The sequence below is a fragment of the Crocodylus porosus genome, unplaced genomic scaffold (assembly GCF_001723895.1).
Source record: "Crocodylus porosus isolate Cpor-Errol unplaced genomic scaffold, CroPor_comp1, whole genome shotgun sequence".
In the NCBI taxonomy this organism is placed as follows: domain Eukaryota; kingdom Metazoa; phylum Chordata; order Crocodylia; family Crocodylidae; genus Crocodylus; species Crocodylus porosus.
In genome coordinates, this window is record NW_017728921.1 from 15,035,159 (window position 1) to 15,050,780 (window position 15,622).

General features: G+C 46.9%; 1 protein-coding gene across 2 annotated transcripts in view; it reads left to right on the plus strand.

Annotated features, from left to right (window-relative positions):
- Positions 1 to 15,243, plus strand: part of YDJC (YdjC homolog (bacterial)) — a 27,108-nt gene extending 11,865 nt beyond the window's left edge. For both annotated transcript variants that reach the window (XM_019539067.1, XM_019539068.1), the window contains exons 3-6: positions 4,156 to 4,315; positions 7,691 to 7,790; positions 10,215 to 10,392; positions 12,758 to 15,243. In XM_019539067.1, the coding sequence (XP_019394612.1) occupies positions 4,156 to 4,315; positions 7,691 to 7,790; positions 10,215 to 10,392; positions 12,758 to 13,106 (787 nt within the window). In that variant the 3' untranslated portion in view covers positions 13,107 to 15,243. The remainder of the gene's footprint in view (positions 1 to 4,155; positions 4,316 to 7,690; positions 7,791 to 10,214; positions 10,393 to 12,757) is intronic.
- The last annotated feature ends 379 nt before the right edge of the window (positions 15,244 to 15,622 follow it).

Sequence of the window (15,622 nt, forward strand, 5' to 3'; positions counted from 1 at the left end):
GGGCTAATGTTACAACCATGCAGTTTTCAGACTTCATGGTGCCCAACACCTGTCTGGGAATGTACTTCAGTGGTTTGTGTTCTCCTTGAAACAGCTTCCATAATACTGTTTGGGGCACCACACAACACTCATTCAGTGTCCCAATGAAGCAGGAAGCAAGGCCTCAGCTGTTCTTCCTCTGCTCCCCACCAAATAACATACAGGAAAGTGGGTTCACAATCAAATATTTCCATCTACCAATTCCTGCTGATATCTGAATCATTTCCTGTCAAACATTAGCAGCCATGGTGCAAGCAATGCCATCAGCTTATAGTCAGAGCTGCCGAGTGACTCAGTAAAAATCAGCTCCCTTTGAGTCTTTGCAGAACAAATCTTGCTTGGTTCAAGCACTCCAGAAATTTAGAGCGTCCTTGAACTAATACTGACAATCCTGTTTACCTGAGAAATTGGGAGTATGTAAAATGCTTAGTAAAACACCTTGATATCAGCACTGGACAGTTAGGCAAACCTTGCATTATAAGAGAAGAACCACTGGGTCTAGAATTGAGACATGCTCAAATTGTTCAGGTTCCTTTGGTGAAAAAACCCGTAAGATGTATTGAGCAAGTAAATTGAACCCAGCTTGATTGCAGTAAAATAACTAAAGCCAAAGGCCAGAGATTAGAGTTTGAAAAAACCAAACAAAATTAAACCATTTTTTCCTGAGCTGTTTTGCTACATTTAGCAAATGTCCAGAAATTCATAATCACAAAATGGGCCAAGGAATACAGTGTCCAGTTTTGAGCTGCACAGTTTAAGAAAGATGTGGACAGATTGGAAAAGCTCCAGCAGAGAGCAGCATCAACTTATTAGAAGCCTGGGAAGCATGACTTATGAGGAAAGGCTGAAGAGCTAGGATTATTTACCAGTAGTCTGGAGAAGATAAAACTGAGGGGGGATTTAATAACAGTCTTCAAAGACCTGAAGGACAATTATAGAGGGGATGGAGATGGACTGTTCTCTGTGGTCATAGGGGAAAGGACTGGGAGAAATGGCCTCAAGCTATAACAGAGCAATTTAGTTTGGAGATTAGGAGGAACTTTCTGACTACAAATGCTGGAATAGGCTACCTAGACAAATTGGAATCTCCATGCCTGGAAATGTTTAAGAGCAGGTTAGACTGATGCTTGGCTGGGATGGGTTACTCAGGGATGATGAGGGGGCTGGACTAGATGACTTCGGGAGGTCCCTTCCAATCCTGCTTTCCTATGAACCTAAGTGATGAATTGCATTTCACAGAGTGATCAATGCAACTGAATCTAGGACATTTCTTTCTTCTGTAAGTGGCTGCTGATTGGGAGCCTCAGCAGTCCCTGCCTTGCATGGTGCAAAAGAAATGAAAGGTACAGCTTTCATGGTGGGAATTAGTGGCACTATCATTTCTGCCTTGGAGGCAAGGCAAAGCTGTCAGAAGCCAAGGAGTAGCGTGGGGGAGGGGCGTGAGAGGCTTTACTCAGTGGGCACATCTACACATGCAGTTAATGCAAAGCAATCCACTTCAGTACATATTGTGCTGGAGTTCATTGCTCCCAGGTGCTGCATTTATACAAGTGCCTAAGACCACAGTATGTTGAGCTGGACTGGAGCAGCCCTGGTTTGCAGGGAATCCGGGGGGTCAGCCCACCAGCCTAGGGCTGCTCCAACCCATGCTGTGGAGGGGTTGGCTGGGGCAGGAGGGTGCTTCAGTGCAGGGCTAACCAGCAGGCAGCCCCTGCAATGAAGCACCCTTGTGCCCCAGCCAGCCCTGACAGTGTCTACATGTGCATTGCTGTGCAGCAAATAACACTGTTGTAGGATAGTACTTGTATTTACAAGTGCTAATATATGGCGGCATTTATTAGCTTACTGCAGCCTAATAGGACCACCATGTACAAATGTGGAGACTTTACTGTGGAGTTAATTAGGCAGCTCCATAGTAAACATATCATGTAGATGTGCCCCAGGAGGCCCAAGATGCATGGACTGACCCCAGCGTTCCCCACTCCCCTCCTCAGGCTGTTCTGCAGGCTTTGACATCCCTTTCTTCACAACTAGGAAATGCCCATTTGGCAAACCTTACCAAATTGCCACTATTAATATTCCAGGTGGGAGGAGTGCAGGGGTTGGGAGGTTTGGAAATCAAACCCTGTTGCCTTCCCTGCCCCAGTGAATGTCTGCGTACAGCTCCTATGCTGATTCAGCTGCACTGGGGTTAGCTGTGCTGTTTCCTGTTGTAGAAGCTGCCTATTCCAGGGGCTATTTTTAGCACCAGATCAGTAAAGCTTGTTCAGAGCAGGTGGCTGTAACAGCTGCTGGAGCCAGAAGGCTGTCTACATTACAGCATCCAGTGCTGTGTCCACACTAGCAAAATAACTTACAGGCTCAGAACTGGCCCATACATTTTTTTGAGCTCTCTGTTCCGTATTGGCATGAGAAAGGCAGCTTCCCTAGAATAGCCCTGGGGGTAGGGCACTTGCAAACCCCAGGGTCTAGTCCTGGGTCTGCCATTCTTCCACAGGCCAGTGCTCTGCCTACCAGGCTACTGGGTTTCCCAGTGGGTTTCTCTGCAGCTCTCCTCTTGGGACTGTCCCACTCTGTCTAATTTATATTTACTGTCTCAAAGACTTGAAGCTGGGTCTCCCATGGTCCAGGCAAGAGCTGTCACCACAGGGCTCCTGAATTTCTCTCTCTTTCTCTGTATAAATTATGTACCTGTTGGATCACAAAGTCAAACAGCCTCAACAAAAGGGAAGGAGAGAGAGTGAACAAGCATTCCCCCCAAGCCCAGAAAAACCATTTCTCAACAACTCTTTCATCAGAGCTGCTGTGTGTCTGTGAACTTCCTTTGATTTCAGCATTTTCCAACAATGGAAAAAATCCTGGCCAGCTCTTGGCAGGAAGCACCAGGGAGCCTAGAGCTGGGGCACTGGTGGCCATTAAATATGCTTGCCTATGCAGGCCTCCTTGCTGCATAATGTCCTCTGACAAAGGGATGCCATTCCCATTTAATGTGACTTTTCCACGTTGCGGCTGACACAGTTAGCTTTAAGCTGCTGTCCATCAGGCAGCTTGAGGTTAGAGGCAACCGTGAGAGGGCTTGTGCCCTGATTGAAGACAACCTTGTGACAGTAGCACTGGGAGAGGCACTGCATTCGTCCTTCATTTCCCCTCACCCATCCTGTGCCTGCCAGAAGCCAAGGGGAACCTCCATTCAGGAATCTGTTTGGAAGAAACATCAAGGCAGCCTTTCAGCCAACTCCTTAGGCATAAAGAAAGTAACCAGGGTTGTCAGCACCTGCAATTCCCATTGTGCATTGTCAGGGAAGCCGTAACAAACACCGAGCAAGGAAATGCAGTGGTTAATATGAAGTATCTCCATAAAAAGCTTTAAGAGGAGTTTGATCCACTGGCTCTTGTTGGATTTTTTTTTAATCCACAGTTGCTGAGTCAGACCTTTGGGGTGCTTAACTCCAGGCTTTGCACTTATGTTCTGCCAACACTTACTGCTGTAACTCGCTTCTGTAATACAGGGATGTGCTAATATGTACAGCTCCATCTTTGCTGACCAGTCACCCGTCCTTCCTGTACATCAACAGAGGAGCTGAGCACCTGGCTGCAGTTCCCAGGCCAGCCTGTTGAACTGCATCACTCTTAAATCTGCCGTTATTTACTACGCCGCTGTAGCTTGTGCTGTTACTGTAACAGCTGCATGTGGCATGCACGGCCTAGAATTGGATGCTGCCTAAGGGCAGCTTAAACATAAGCTGTCAGGCAAAACTGAAATACCTCAAAAACTCATCCTTAACATGGGAACCACCCACTCTGGAAGCCTGGCTGTTGTCTGGGCAAATAGAGCTGGTAGAGTTACAGCAGTGCTGACTTTGACTGAGGTGCTTTATGGCTCTTGTTCCTGCTCTTCTGTTTCATGGGATCCCAGGTGTGTGAGATGCAAAGCACCTCAGCACAGGATTGTTCCCCCTAGGAAGTCAGCTACTTTGTTTAGTGTCTTTCTAGGGGAGCAGTGACAATGGATGGAAAGAATGAAGCCCCTCTCCATCAATCAGTTCAGCACCTTCAGTGGTGCCTCACTGGCTGCAGAGCAGGCAAAGCTCACCTGGCATGTTTTTCACATTGTAGGCATAACATCCCAATTGGCCTGCATGCCAACCTCTCTGAGGGCTCCCCAGTCTGTGAAGTGCTCAAGAAGAACTCCTCTCTGCTCAACGAGGACGGGTTCTTCCACGGAAAGATGGGGTTCCGGATGGCTCTAGCAAAAGGCCTCCTGAAGATGTCGGAGGTAAGAGAAAAAGGAATTGGAGCTACCCACCATTTTCTTGGGCATCACACTCCCTGGAATTGTTTTTTGCCTTTTCGTTCATGTCACACACAATAATTTATTCCAGGTCTCAGGTCAGGCTGAGCCTCAAGCCAAACAAAGTCCATATTGTGGACTAATGGCTTGTAGTTGAGCAGAAACGTGGCAGGTAGAGGTGCGCTGATAAAGATTTTTTGGGCCAATATCACTGGCTGACTATTAACAAGGCATATTGACTGATACTGATCCAATTGTCGACATACAAGCCCAGCAGCTTGGAGAGCAGTGTCCAGCTGGTAAGTCTGTTGGGGAGGAATGGGCAGGGGGAGGGAAGGGGTGTGGGGGGCACAGATCAAGTCCATCATGGTGAGGGAGGGATTGGGGCTGGGGTAGGGGCAGGCACTGCCCAGCCAGGGTGGGGTGGGGTGTGGGACAGAGCCACAGGTGGCTCATCCAGGGGGCACAGGGAGAAGGGAGTCAGATCCCGCCGCTGCTCACAGTCCCAGGGGAAGCATAGGAGTGTGTGCCCCTTGGATCTGTGTGCAGGGCAGAGGGGAGGACAGTGGCATTGGGGGGCAGATTGATGCCCCTGTGGTGAGGGAGGGAGTGGGGCTGGGGTAGGAGCAGGCCCTGCACAGCCAGGGTGAGGCGGGGCATGGAACTGGGCTGTAAGCGGCTCACTTGGGGGGCTGGGGCATGGGGGTGCGAGTCCCACTGTTGCACGCACCCCTGGGGGAGGCACGGGGGCTGTGTGCTCCCTAGATCTGTGTGGGTGGGGTGCTGCTGCAGTCTGGGGTCAGGTGATGCAGGGCTTTTCCAGGTCAGGGAGTTGGGCCATGGCTGTGCTCGGGGTGGACAGCAGCAGTACTGGCAGGGTCAGGGGAGGCTATGGCAGATTTTTGGGGTGACTGTTGTTCCCCCCCCCCAATGCTGCTATCGCCCTCCCTGAGCGCAGCCCTGGCCCAGCCCCCCACCAGGAAGAGCTCAGTGCAGCTCCAGTGCAGGGGCCTTGATTTGCCCCCTCCCATGCCCCTTCCCTCCTCCTGCCCTTTCTCCTCAACAGACTTTCCAGATGGATGCTGGTCTCCAACTGCTCGGCTGCATTCCTGGCCCTGCACATGCTGTGGCTGTGTGCGTTCACGTGGCATTTATTGGCAACATTATCGGCCGCAAAAAACCTATTACTGATAAAGTCAGTTTTCCTTTTATTGGTGCTGATACGATATGGACCAACGTATCAGTGCATCACCAGTGGCAGGCATTCTGAGCTGTATCCCTAGTTCTGCCACTGGCGTCCTGCATGACCTTGGGCAAATCATTTCCCCTCTCCTTGTCTCAGTTTCCCCATAGTTGATAAGTTATAATCACTTCCCTTGGGATGGGGAGGATTTGTAAGAATTAACTTCTGCAGGTATCTGGAGATCATTCTAGGCAAATGCTGTAGAGGTCCATATTGGGATTCATTAGGCTTTGCTTTCATTTACTTGATGAGAAACACTGCATCTGATAGATGTCAGTGTGAACCTTCAAAGTATTTTAAACAGTGGGGGTTGGTGGCTGAGTGCCCAAGCTTATCATCCGATCCAGGCACGATTTTGGTAGCAAGTGAAAGAACCTGTTATCTCTAATCCAGCCCTCAGTGATCATTTTGGATCACAGAATTGCTACACAGAAGATGTACCCAGCTATGCTCAGCAAGAGGCACTAGATTGTATTTATTAAGCCATTGCTGTGCCCTGGTCATGATGTATGTGGAAAGGGAGGGTGGGGTCACTGCCAAAAGCAACATCCTTGTATGACGTTTAGGAAAGGCTACAGGAACAATATTTGAGAAGAGGCTGCAGAGTGAGCCTGAAGATAAAGTTGGTTTTGGAGACTTCTGTCAGGACCGTAGCCTAGAGGTGCACCATTACATCTGTCTATATTGTATTGGCACCAATAAAAGGAAAATTGACATACTTGGCAATCAGCTTTTCTTGACTGATGTGACCAGTAATGTTGCTGATAAATGCCATGTGCATGTCTACAGCTATAGCATACGTGTGGCCAGGAATGCAGCCCAGCAGTGAGGAGAGCACTGTCCAGCCACTAAGTCTGTGGGGGGGGAAGGGGTGGTGCGGGAGGCAGATTGAGGCCCCTGTGGTGAGGGAGAGAGTGGGGCAGAGGCAGGGGCAGGTGTTGCTCAGCTAGGGTGGGATGCAGGATGGAACTGCAGCTTGTTTGGGGGGAATGGTGGGGTTGGGGGGGGTCCACCACTGCACGCAGCCCTGGGGGAGGCATGGGGTGCACATGCTTCCCTGATCTGTGCACAGGGTGAGGGTGGGCTGGTCGCTGCAGGCTGGGGCCAGAGGCTCTTCCTGGGGGTGGGGGGTGAATCTGGCTGCGCTTTGTGCTTGGGGCAGGTGGGGCAGGTAGGGTGGTGGCTGCGCTAGGAGGAGTGGCTACAGTGAATTTTGGGGTGGCTGTAGCCCTCCCAGTGCCATTGCCACCACCCACCCCAACTTGCCTGACCCAAGCACAGCTGTGGTCCAACCTCACCCTCCACACCCCTGCTGGGTAGAGCCAGGCACAGCCTTTGTTCCCAGCCTGCGGTGAGCAGCCCACCCTTGCCCTGTGAACAGATCCAGGGGGCACAAGCCCCCCATGCCTCTCCCATGGGTGTATGCAGTGGTGGGAGCCATCCCCATGCCCCCTGGATGAGCCATGGCTCTGTCCCATGCCCTGCCCTGGCTGGGCAGCCCCTAACCCAGCCCCACTCCCTCCCTCACCATGGGGGCCTTGATCTGCCCCCCCTGACCTTTCCCACAGTGGATTTACCAGCCAGACACTGTTCTCCATGCTGCTGGGCTGCATATCGTTAGTCGGATTGGTATTGACTGATATGGCTGGTCAACAATTGACCATTGCTATTGGCCAAAAAAATCTTTATCGGCGCACCCCTACCATGGCCCTGTCACATGAAGAGGTGCTTAGACAGAAATGGAGGTTGCTCCCACCTTACAAGGGCTGCCTTCAGGATCTGGATGCCCATTTCCCATTCTTTTTTAGTGGATCTGCATATCCCAAATCCCAAGGCATCTTTGATAATATCAGTCTCCATTTATAGTTCCAGACCCACTTCCATCCTAATCCCAGGAAGCTAATGGGAGCTGAGGACCCTCAGTTGATTGTAGGACAGAGTGTAGGGTCAGGAGCATTGCCTTCAATGGCAGTTGAGGGAACCTCCCAGAACTAGGTCTTGTATGAGCAATACAAGACAAGGGTCTCCCAGACAGACCTCTTACCAGAGCTGTCCTGTTCTTTCTGATGTACTGACTGCTCTCTCTTTCTGCCCCCACTCCCATCTCCTTCACGTAGGTGAAACAGGAGCTAATGGCACAGCTTGACCTGTTCCGTGAACTGACGGGTCACATACCACACCACATGGATGGACACCAGCATGTCCATGTTCTTCCAGGTAGGATGGTGCCCATGCTCCTCTCAGCCCCAACAGATCACAGATAATTCTGCTCTGAGTAAAGACACCCCCTTCCCCCCCCAGCTCAAAGCTTTGTGAATGAAAAGCTACACAAAGCTGTTTGGTCCAGTAATACAGCATCAGATGTTTCCAACCCGCCCAACGGGAAATTATCCTTCCTGTGCCAGAATCAGCGGCTGTTGATTCAGCATTTTCCAGTGTCTGATTCCTAGAATGAGACATACCCTTGCTTGGGCTGCAATGTGAATTGTTAGTCTCCCCCTGCTCTTCCCTGCCTGAGCTGCAGGGGAAGTTCAGGCATCTGATTGACCATGTTGAAACTGGTGGGGTCTCAGTGGTATGAGGGTAGGTTTTTTCCTTTTTTAAAAAAGTTTTATAAAAATGGGGCATTTGTTTCACCCACATTAATAGCATCGGGCATCTAGGATGACTGTGCTCAGTGGTGTCATGTGTAGAGGAGTCCCTTCAAGCTTTTAGCTGGATCTTTATAGGTGTGTCTAATTTCCATTTGGGTATTTGAAAATCCCATTCCTCCACTATTTCCAGTGTCTCTGTAGAGACCTCATTTTGTGGGTTATGTGGGAGTTTAGATTAGATGACCAAAATGGTCCCTTTTCAGCCTTAAATCCCTTGCATCAGTTAGACTCAAGCCATAGGTCATTCTGCAGCTTCCTGCAGCAGCTTTTCTACAGTCAAGTCACAGGGATGGTATTCAGCACACATTTTCTCCATTTGGCCCACAGAGGAGTAAATGTGAAAAAGGGGTATGGGTAGATGAGATGCTGTAACCTCTGTCCCAGACACACACATCTTCCACGCTCTGTCAAAGCCAGGCCATGGGAGGTCAGGGGTCCATGAAGCAGAAGTATAGAAGGAGGTGGGAAGATATTTTCTGCTGTGTATTTCCCAGATAGGCCAGTGTAATAGAAATTAATAATGCAGCTTGAAGCAGGGTGGGGGTGGTCCCCTTCCTACAGAACGACCACAGACCTGCCTAATAATGCCTGCTTCTAACTGGACACCACCATTAATGTCAGATTTCATTAGAATAGGAAGAGCTTACCAAGTTATGTTTAAAAAAGATGTCACCATGCCCCTCTTTCTCTCACCCTTGCATGGCCAATATGACTGGAGGCAGGTTATCTACTGCTAGAGTTCAGCAGACAGTAAGTGTCAATCTGTTGGAAGTGCTAACGCCAGAGCTCAGCATGCAGATACTCCCATGTGCTCACATGCACTTCCGACGCTTTGGTCTGACCTGTTCATCCACCCTGGGCTGGTTACTGCAAGTGAGCAGGAAATGGAGGACAGCAGCTGAGGTTTCCATGCCTGCCAGTTTCCCGTAGCAACAGTAATGGATCAGCTGTATCTCACTGAATGACACACATGGGCCCACCTGGCAAGGGGCCACAGAGCTGCTATTTCTAGGGTGTGGAATTCAGAGCCCAGCCTTGGGCCTCCCAGCAAGGCAGAGAGTCATAAGGCCAGGCAGGGGTCATCTTTCATCCAGGCCAGCAGAGATTGCAGGAGAGCGCGTGCTGCATTCTGGACAAATCAACTCCCTGCAGCTTCAGCATGCCTCAGTGGGGTGGACACCTTTTTAAAGCAAATAGGTGGGACTGATATGGAAAAGTGCAGCAAGGGTCAGCTTGTGCCAGTGAGGCCATGGAGTATGTTAGGAACAACATCATGAGCTGCATCCGACACAAAGAACCTCTGCAGTGGAACCTGTGCAAGATCACAGGAAGTCTGGTGAAGTTTTTTAACTAAACCACTCCTGACAACACCCCTGCCTTCCACGTCCCTGGCACTTTCCCTCCCTGTCTCAGTGGGGAAGTAATTGACAAATGGGGTCATTGAAGCAGAGGTGTGACGTGGCTTGGCCAATGTCACACAGTTGGGCAGTGGTAGACCCCAAGCTTCTGGGCCTGGACTTGCTTCATCAAGACCACAGCAACCCCCTGACCTATTGTGTTTGGGGATTTCTTTTTAAAACAGTGTATGGAATCTGCTGGCTTGGTGAGCTAGAAAAACACACCATGCTTTGAGCAACCCTAGAGGCTCAGCTCTGAGTATTAGTCTCTTAGCCCTTGGTCCAGAAGGCCTTAGCTGAGCCACGGACACGTGATTTTTTTTCTCGAGAGGCAGTGACTTCTACAGACTTTGAGGGAGTAGTAGATCAGGTTCCCTGCACACCACATCTTGATGGAAGGGGCTGTAGAATGAAATTCTTGGGACTCCCTCACGCATGAGGAAAGCAGGTTCAGGGGAAAAAGAGGCCACAGGGGATGGTATTTTTGAGTGGGAAGGAAAAGACCCCTACAGGTTACTTACTTAAAGGAGAACCAGTCCCCTAGTCACCATATTTCTAATGGCAGATGCTCTCTCTGATTTTTCATGTAGAGGTCAGACACGTGTTCGCTCAGGTATTAGAAGAATACGGCATCAAGTACACACGCGTGCCGATAGAACCGGGCCTTCACAGCTGTGACTGGATAGAGCCACCACTGATGGATTTTTATCTGGGAGTAGAACAGGATTCCTTTAACACGGTCAATGTGTTTACAAGGCATGGAATAAGGTAAGGCAGATGCTCCCCTCCCCTACAAACTGGTTCCTGATTGTGTTTTTCCAAAGAGATTCAGGATGGCTACTGCACCAGTAGTTTTAGTTTGTAGTTTTGTTTGAAAAGGGGTGGCAGTTCTCATCTGAAAGTTTGCTCCTTTTAGAGCACCAGAGTCTGTTTCTTAGAGGGTTTTTATAATGAAGTTGCATTGGTTTCTTGCATTTAGCACAGCACAGGATGCTGGATTCTTTACCAATATGAAGGTTTTAGGTAGATGATTTACGTTACAGAAATAATCCTTTTACTTATTGAAGGATTCCAGAAAGGCTCTATCACTTGAGAGACTTGTTAAAAGACAAGTCTGCATTATTACTAGAGGAAGAAGATGATAAGTTTGCACATCAAAGCAAATGATAGTGAACTAATCACACAATCGGACTAGCATCCTATCTCTGGCAATTAATACCAGGCCCTTCAGAGACAAGGGCATCCTCCTCACCCTAATAAAGCACTTAAATATGCAGTGTTTTTCCAAGAAGAAATGTTTCCTTTTTGACCCTTGCAGGCAATCTTCATACACTGAGACACATGAACTTTTATCATTCTTAAAGTCTGTTTGAATTTGTATCCTGTGGGGTTTTTTTTTACTAATTTACCGCATCTTGGACATCAGTTTTGTTGAAAACTCTTCCCTCCAAGCTGCATTTTGTCATCACCAAAGCAAAGCAGAAATTTGCAGATTGTACTGGAGCAATCTACCCCTCAAACAGAGGACTAGGGAGGTGGGGAAATCACTTCGGGGTTTACCCAGAAAGTATCCTAAAATAAATCTCTCTCATAATAGACATCAAATTGAGATTAAAGGGAAAGCTCAAGAGGGAGAATCCCTGCCCTCCTCCATTCTCCTTCCACTACATTGCAGAAGAAGACAGCTGGCATTTTGCTACCTCCGGAGGAGATTTTTGCTTACATTTTTAATCTTCTCTGGATTCAGGGGCACAGGCAGAACCAGAGGCACTGGTTTACTTCCTGAGGACACCATCTTGAATGCAGCATTAGCTTGTCACTGCTGACTTGCAGCCTCCACAGTACCGCATGGTGGTGGCATCAGTGGGAAACTGCGTTACCTCCACTGCCTCTTTTTTTCCTCAGCTGCCCAGAGAAGGGTGAATGGGGCAAATGGTTATAGAACAAATGCACACAGCAGAAAACAGTTACAGAGAATTGGATGGAGACTGAGTAGCTGAAGCCAAACCAGAGGTTTGTGAAGTAGGACCGGCTCTTCACAGCAGAGCTCCCTTAGTGCAGGTCTGCTCTGGACATGACTTGATAACTGAAGAGATTCTGTTTGTGGGGAAGTAACACTGCATTGTCAATTTAATCTGCTCCCAGTTAAACACACATTGATTATTTCTGTCCTGCAAATGCTTTGGTTCTTCCCTGCTTCTACACCATCAGCAGGAAAAGAGACGCTGTGCAACAAGGTCCCTGCTCTGTCATACACAAGTGTTGTTCCACTTCTGCCCTCACTTACATCTGTCTCACCCCCTGGTTTACACAGGGACACTTCATGGGAGAATTTGGCCCTGCTGTTGGAACTTAGCAAGCAATTCTACTGAAGATGTATGAGAAGGAATGGGCTCTAGCTCACTCCCTTTGCTGTGTTGGCTTTTCAACAGCAAAAGCCAGTTGTTCTGCCCTTTGGGGAAGCAATTCTGACTCCCTATTAGGTTAAGGAATGGCAAATTTCTGTGCCAAGAGACATGATCAAAAGGATGCTTATAGGGAAGCAGTTCTATTTCTGGGAAAGTTTCCATTTTACATAATCACTTTTTGGAGTAAAACCATTAGCAGTAACATCAATCTTAGTAATAACTATCACCCGTTTTGTTGATTGATTCAGTTTTAATATATTTTTACTGAAAGTTCTATTATTTTGATATATGAGATACCATAGAGGTTCCCAAATTATCTTCATTCCTCCTTCCCCAATTATTAAGTGGGTCTGTAGCCTATGGTTCCTAACCTACAGTTGTACCATACCACATTTATACGTTCAAAATTCAAAGCAGTGGTACGGAAGTTGACTTAATCAGGACTGTCTGCAGGACTGCAAACTGCTGCGCTAAATAATGTTACTCGTGGCTGTTAATAAAATACATCAAAGAAATTATCCCATTCAGTGTAGAGCTTTAGTTTTGATGAAATGTTTATTTCAAAGTTTATAATCAAAGAGAGAATTCGAGATAAAGACTGCATTTTTTAATGTCTAATACTACAGCTGAGTTTTATGAAACATTTCAGTCCTGATCCTGGGACATTGTGACACCTTCCTGAGTTCTGTTTATTTGCACTAACTTTTGTATTTTTTCCCTTGCAGATGGCCTGACATTTACATTGGTTTGAGTACCATGGGCAAGAACATGTCTATCAATAACATTCAGAGTGCCATCAATACTGTCCTAACAGCTTTCACTGCCAAGAAAAGCCCATCTGCTGACGCCAAGCCATTTTCACATCAAGATGAACAAAGCAGAACAGTAACAATTGAGCTGATGGTACATCCAGGGTACCCCAGCATCCCTCCTGTTGGAGGTTGTGGAGAAGGACCAGATGATTTTTCACAGTCATGGGAACGCTTGCACGAACTCCAGACTTTAATGAATCCTGAGTTACAAAGCTATTACAAAACAAGAAACATTGAGCTTTGTGCATTTAAAGATCTTTAAGCAAATGAGAACATACAGATACGTTTGTACTTTGCAGACCTGTAGCTGACAGTGTATTAGGAAGCTAGGCTAGTTAACTCCGTTTGTGTGTACCACCCTTGAAGGATGATGGGGGCTGCAAATGGACTGGCTGCAACATAATTCAGTGAGATCAGGAATGCCTGTACTTTCCAAAGCAACTTCTAGCAATATCACAGAGTAGATATCTCTGTCAGCTTTTCAAGCTGCTGCAGCCAGTTTGAAAGCAGTGGATTTCTTTTGTGCACCCAGTTCATTCTATACCAAGATTTGACCTGGAAACCAAATTTCTGCAGCTATTGTGACAAATAGCACAAGCACCATGTCTACACTTCCTGAAAGATTCAGTGAACAAACAGGGATTGGTTACAATAAACAAGCCTGGAAAGCAAAAACCTGTGCATGACACTGCTGGCCTGAAGTAAAGGCCTGGTAACTTTGACAATTCCAGTTTGTAAAGTACTTACATATATACAGATTGCCCCATTCTCTCTTCTCATAGCATCTGATGAAGTAGGTTGTTGCCTATGAAAGCTCATGTATCTCTGAACCAGATAGTTTCTGATTTTAGACTGACAGGGCTAAGCACCTTTCTGCATTCTCCTTTCATTCTTTTACTGACACTGCCCAACCCTTTCCAATGCCTTACATGATTAGAGAAAAGCTTTTTTTCAGACTATTTCTTCCATCAGAGTAAGTAGATTGTTTTTTTAGGTTACTGACACCCTCACTTGTACCAAATATAGGTAGAGTTACTGTTGCTTCTATTTAAGTTGTCTCTTGGCATTAAGCCTTCAAAAGTAACTTCATGTAAAGTTATCCAATGCTATCCCTGAACAGCAACTGTTGACTCATCTGCTGTTTCACAGTACTTGTTCTCTGCAGCAGTCCCCATTAAGTTTTCATGAGCAATTTGCCAGGATGTCCACTTGTCAAACAGAAGGGGAGTCTGAGGTTTAGAGAAGGGACAAGTAAAAAACAAAATGAAGGAAAACTTTGTGACAGCTATACAGGCATTTGAATTTCAACAGCATGTACTACAGTCAAAGTTGCTTAGGGATTTTAAAAAATGTAACAAACTACTGGTCTGTGACTTTCTGAACAATTCTTCTTTACATTTTAGATGTTCTATGGTTAGTTTCTGACAGAGTTAAATAGTTTAATTCTAGCCTGTTTTACTCAATTGTTCTATGACTTATCAAAAAATGCACTACTTTCAAGTCTGACCATCTTCTTTCCTTTGTAATTACTCAAACATTCCAACCAGGCTGTGATGTATCAGGAAATTTTAACCATTTGGAAAATAATCTGTAGAAAAAACAAAGTTTACAAGTGTTTGCTCAGACTATGGCTGCACACATTTGGCTCTGAAAAGGCAAACTTTGGCTTCTGCTAACGCACTGGAAACGTCTAATAACTATGGAAAAATACAGAATACTAACTTTTATATATTAAGCAAGTCTCAGATCATTTCACGATATTTTTGCCAATGCTCTGCCAATTCCACAGGTGTACAGTTTTCTGCCCAATTCTAATTACAGTCTCGAATACAGCAAGGATGTCCATAACGGTTGACACAAATTAACAAAAGGAACTAATTTGTAGACTATGATTTCTCAAACTTAACTTTATGGTAAAAGACTAGGCTTTCCTTTGGACAGTAAAGTTTACAGGGTGTTCATTGCATTAAAGCTGCATAAAAGAATAAGATTGGAGGACTGCAGCTGTCAATAAGTGCAGGCCAGGTGGTAAAGCACTGTTAGAAGTTTGAGCACCACCTAGGGGTGGTGATATTTTTCATATGCAGTAACATCCCTGAAGGCAATGCAGATTATCTAAGACTGTATCTCCAGTTTTATATAATGTGAGCTTGTTTTGCTAAATATTGCTTTTTTCCTGTTTAAATGATCACTTATTCAAAGCTGTGAAGTTGCTTGATCACAATTATCAAGACTTCCATTACTTTTTCCACGTATTGTACTTTTATCTGTGTTCGTTTTCTGCTTCCTTCACACAATGACTGAGCACTGGGAAGTCTGTGTGACTGTGGCCTTACAGTAATTCAGTTTTAAACTGTGAACACTAGTATCCATATCTTTTTAATAAACAGGACAAAGCCAGGCTTTTAAAACCAAATGAGAGTTTAAAGCAGAGGTGGGTAAAATACTGCCCATGGGCTGGATCCAGCCTGTCAGTTGAATTTATCCAACCTGCAGGTAGGCAGCACAGGCGGCAGCACTGTCCAAGCCCAGAGCAAGCCACACTCAAGCCTCCACCTCTGCAGCAGCTCTGGCTCTAGCCTCTGCTGGTACTACAGGGGATACTAGGCAGAAGCAGCCTGTCTGCCTAGCACCAAAGGCCAGAGCTAGAGCTACCACCCACTAGCAGATGCAGGGGCTCAAGCATGGTTTGCCCAGGGCCTGCCCCGTGGTGCCATTTGGGTGTGTGGGACTGCTTCTGTCCAGCGTCCCTTTTGGTGACTGGGAGAAGCAGTCTGG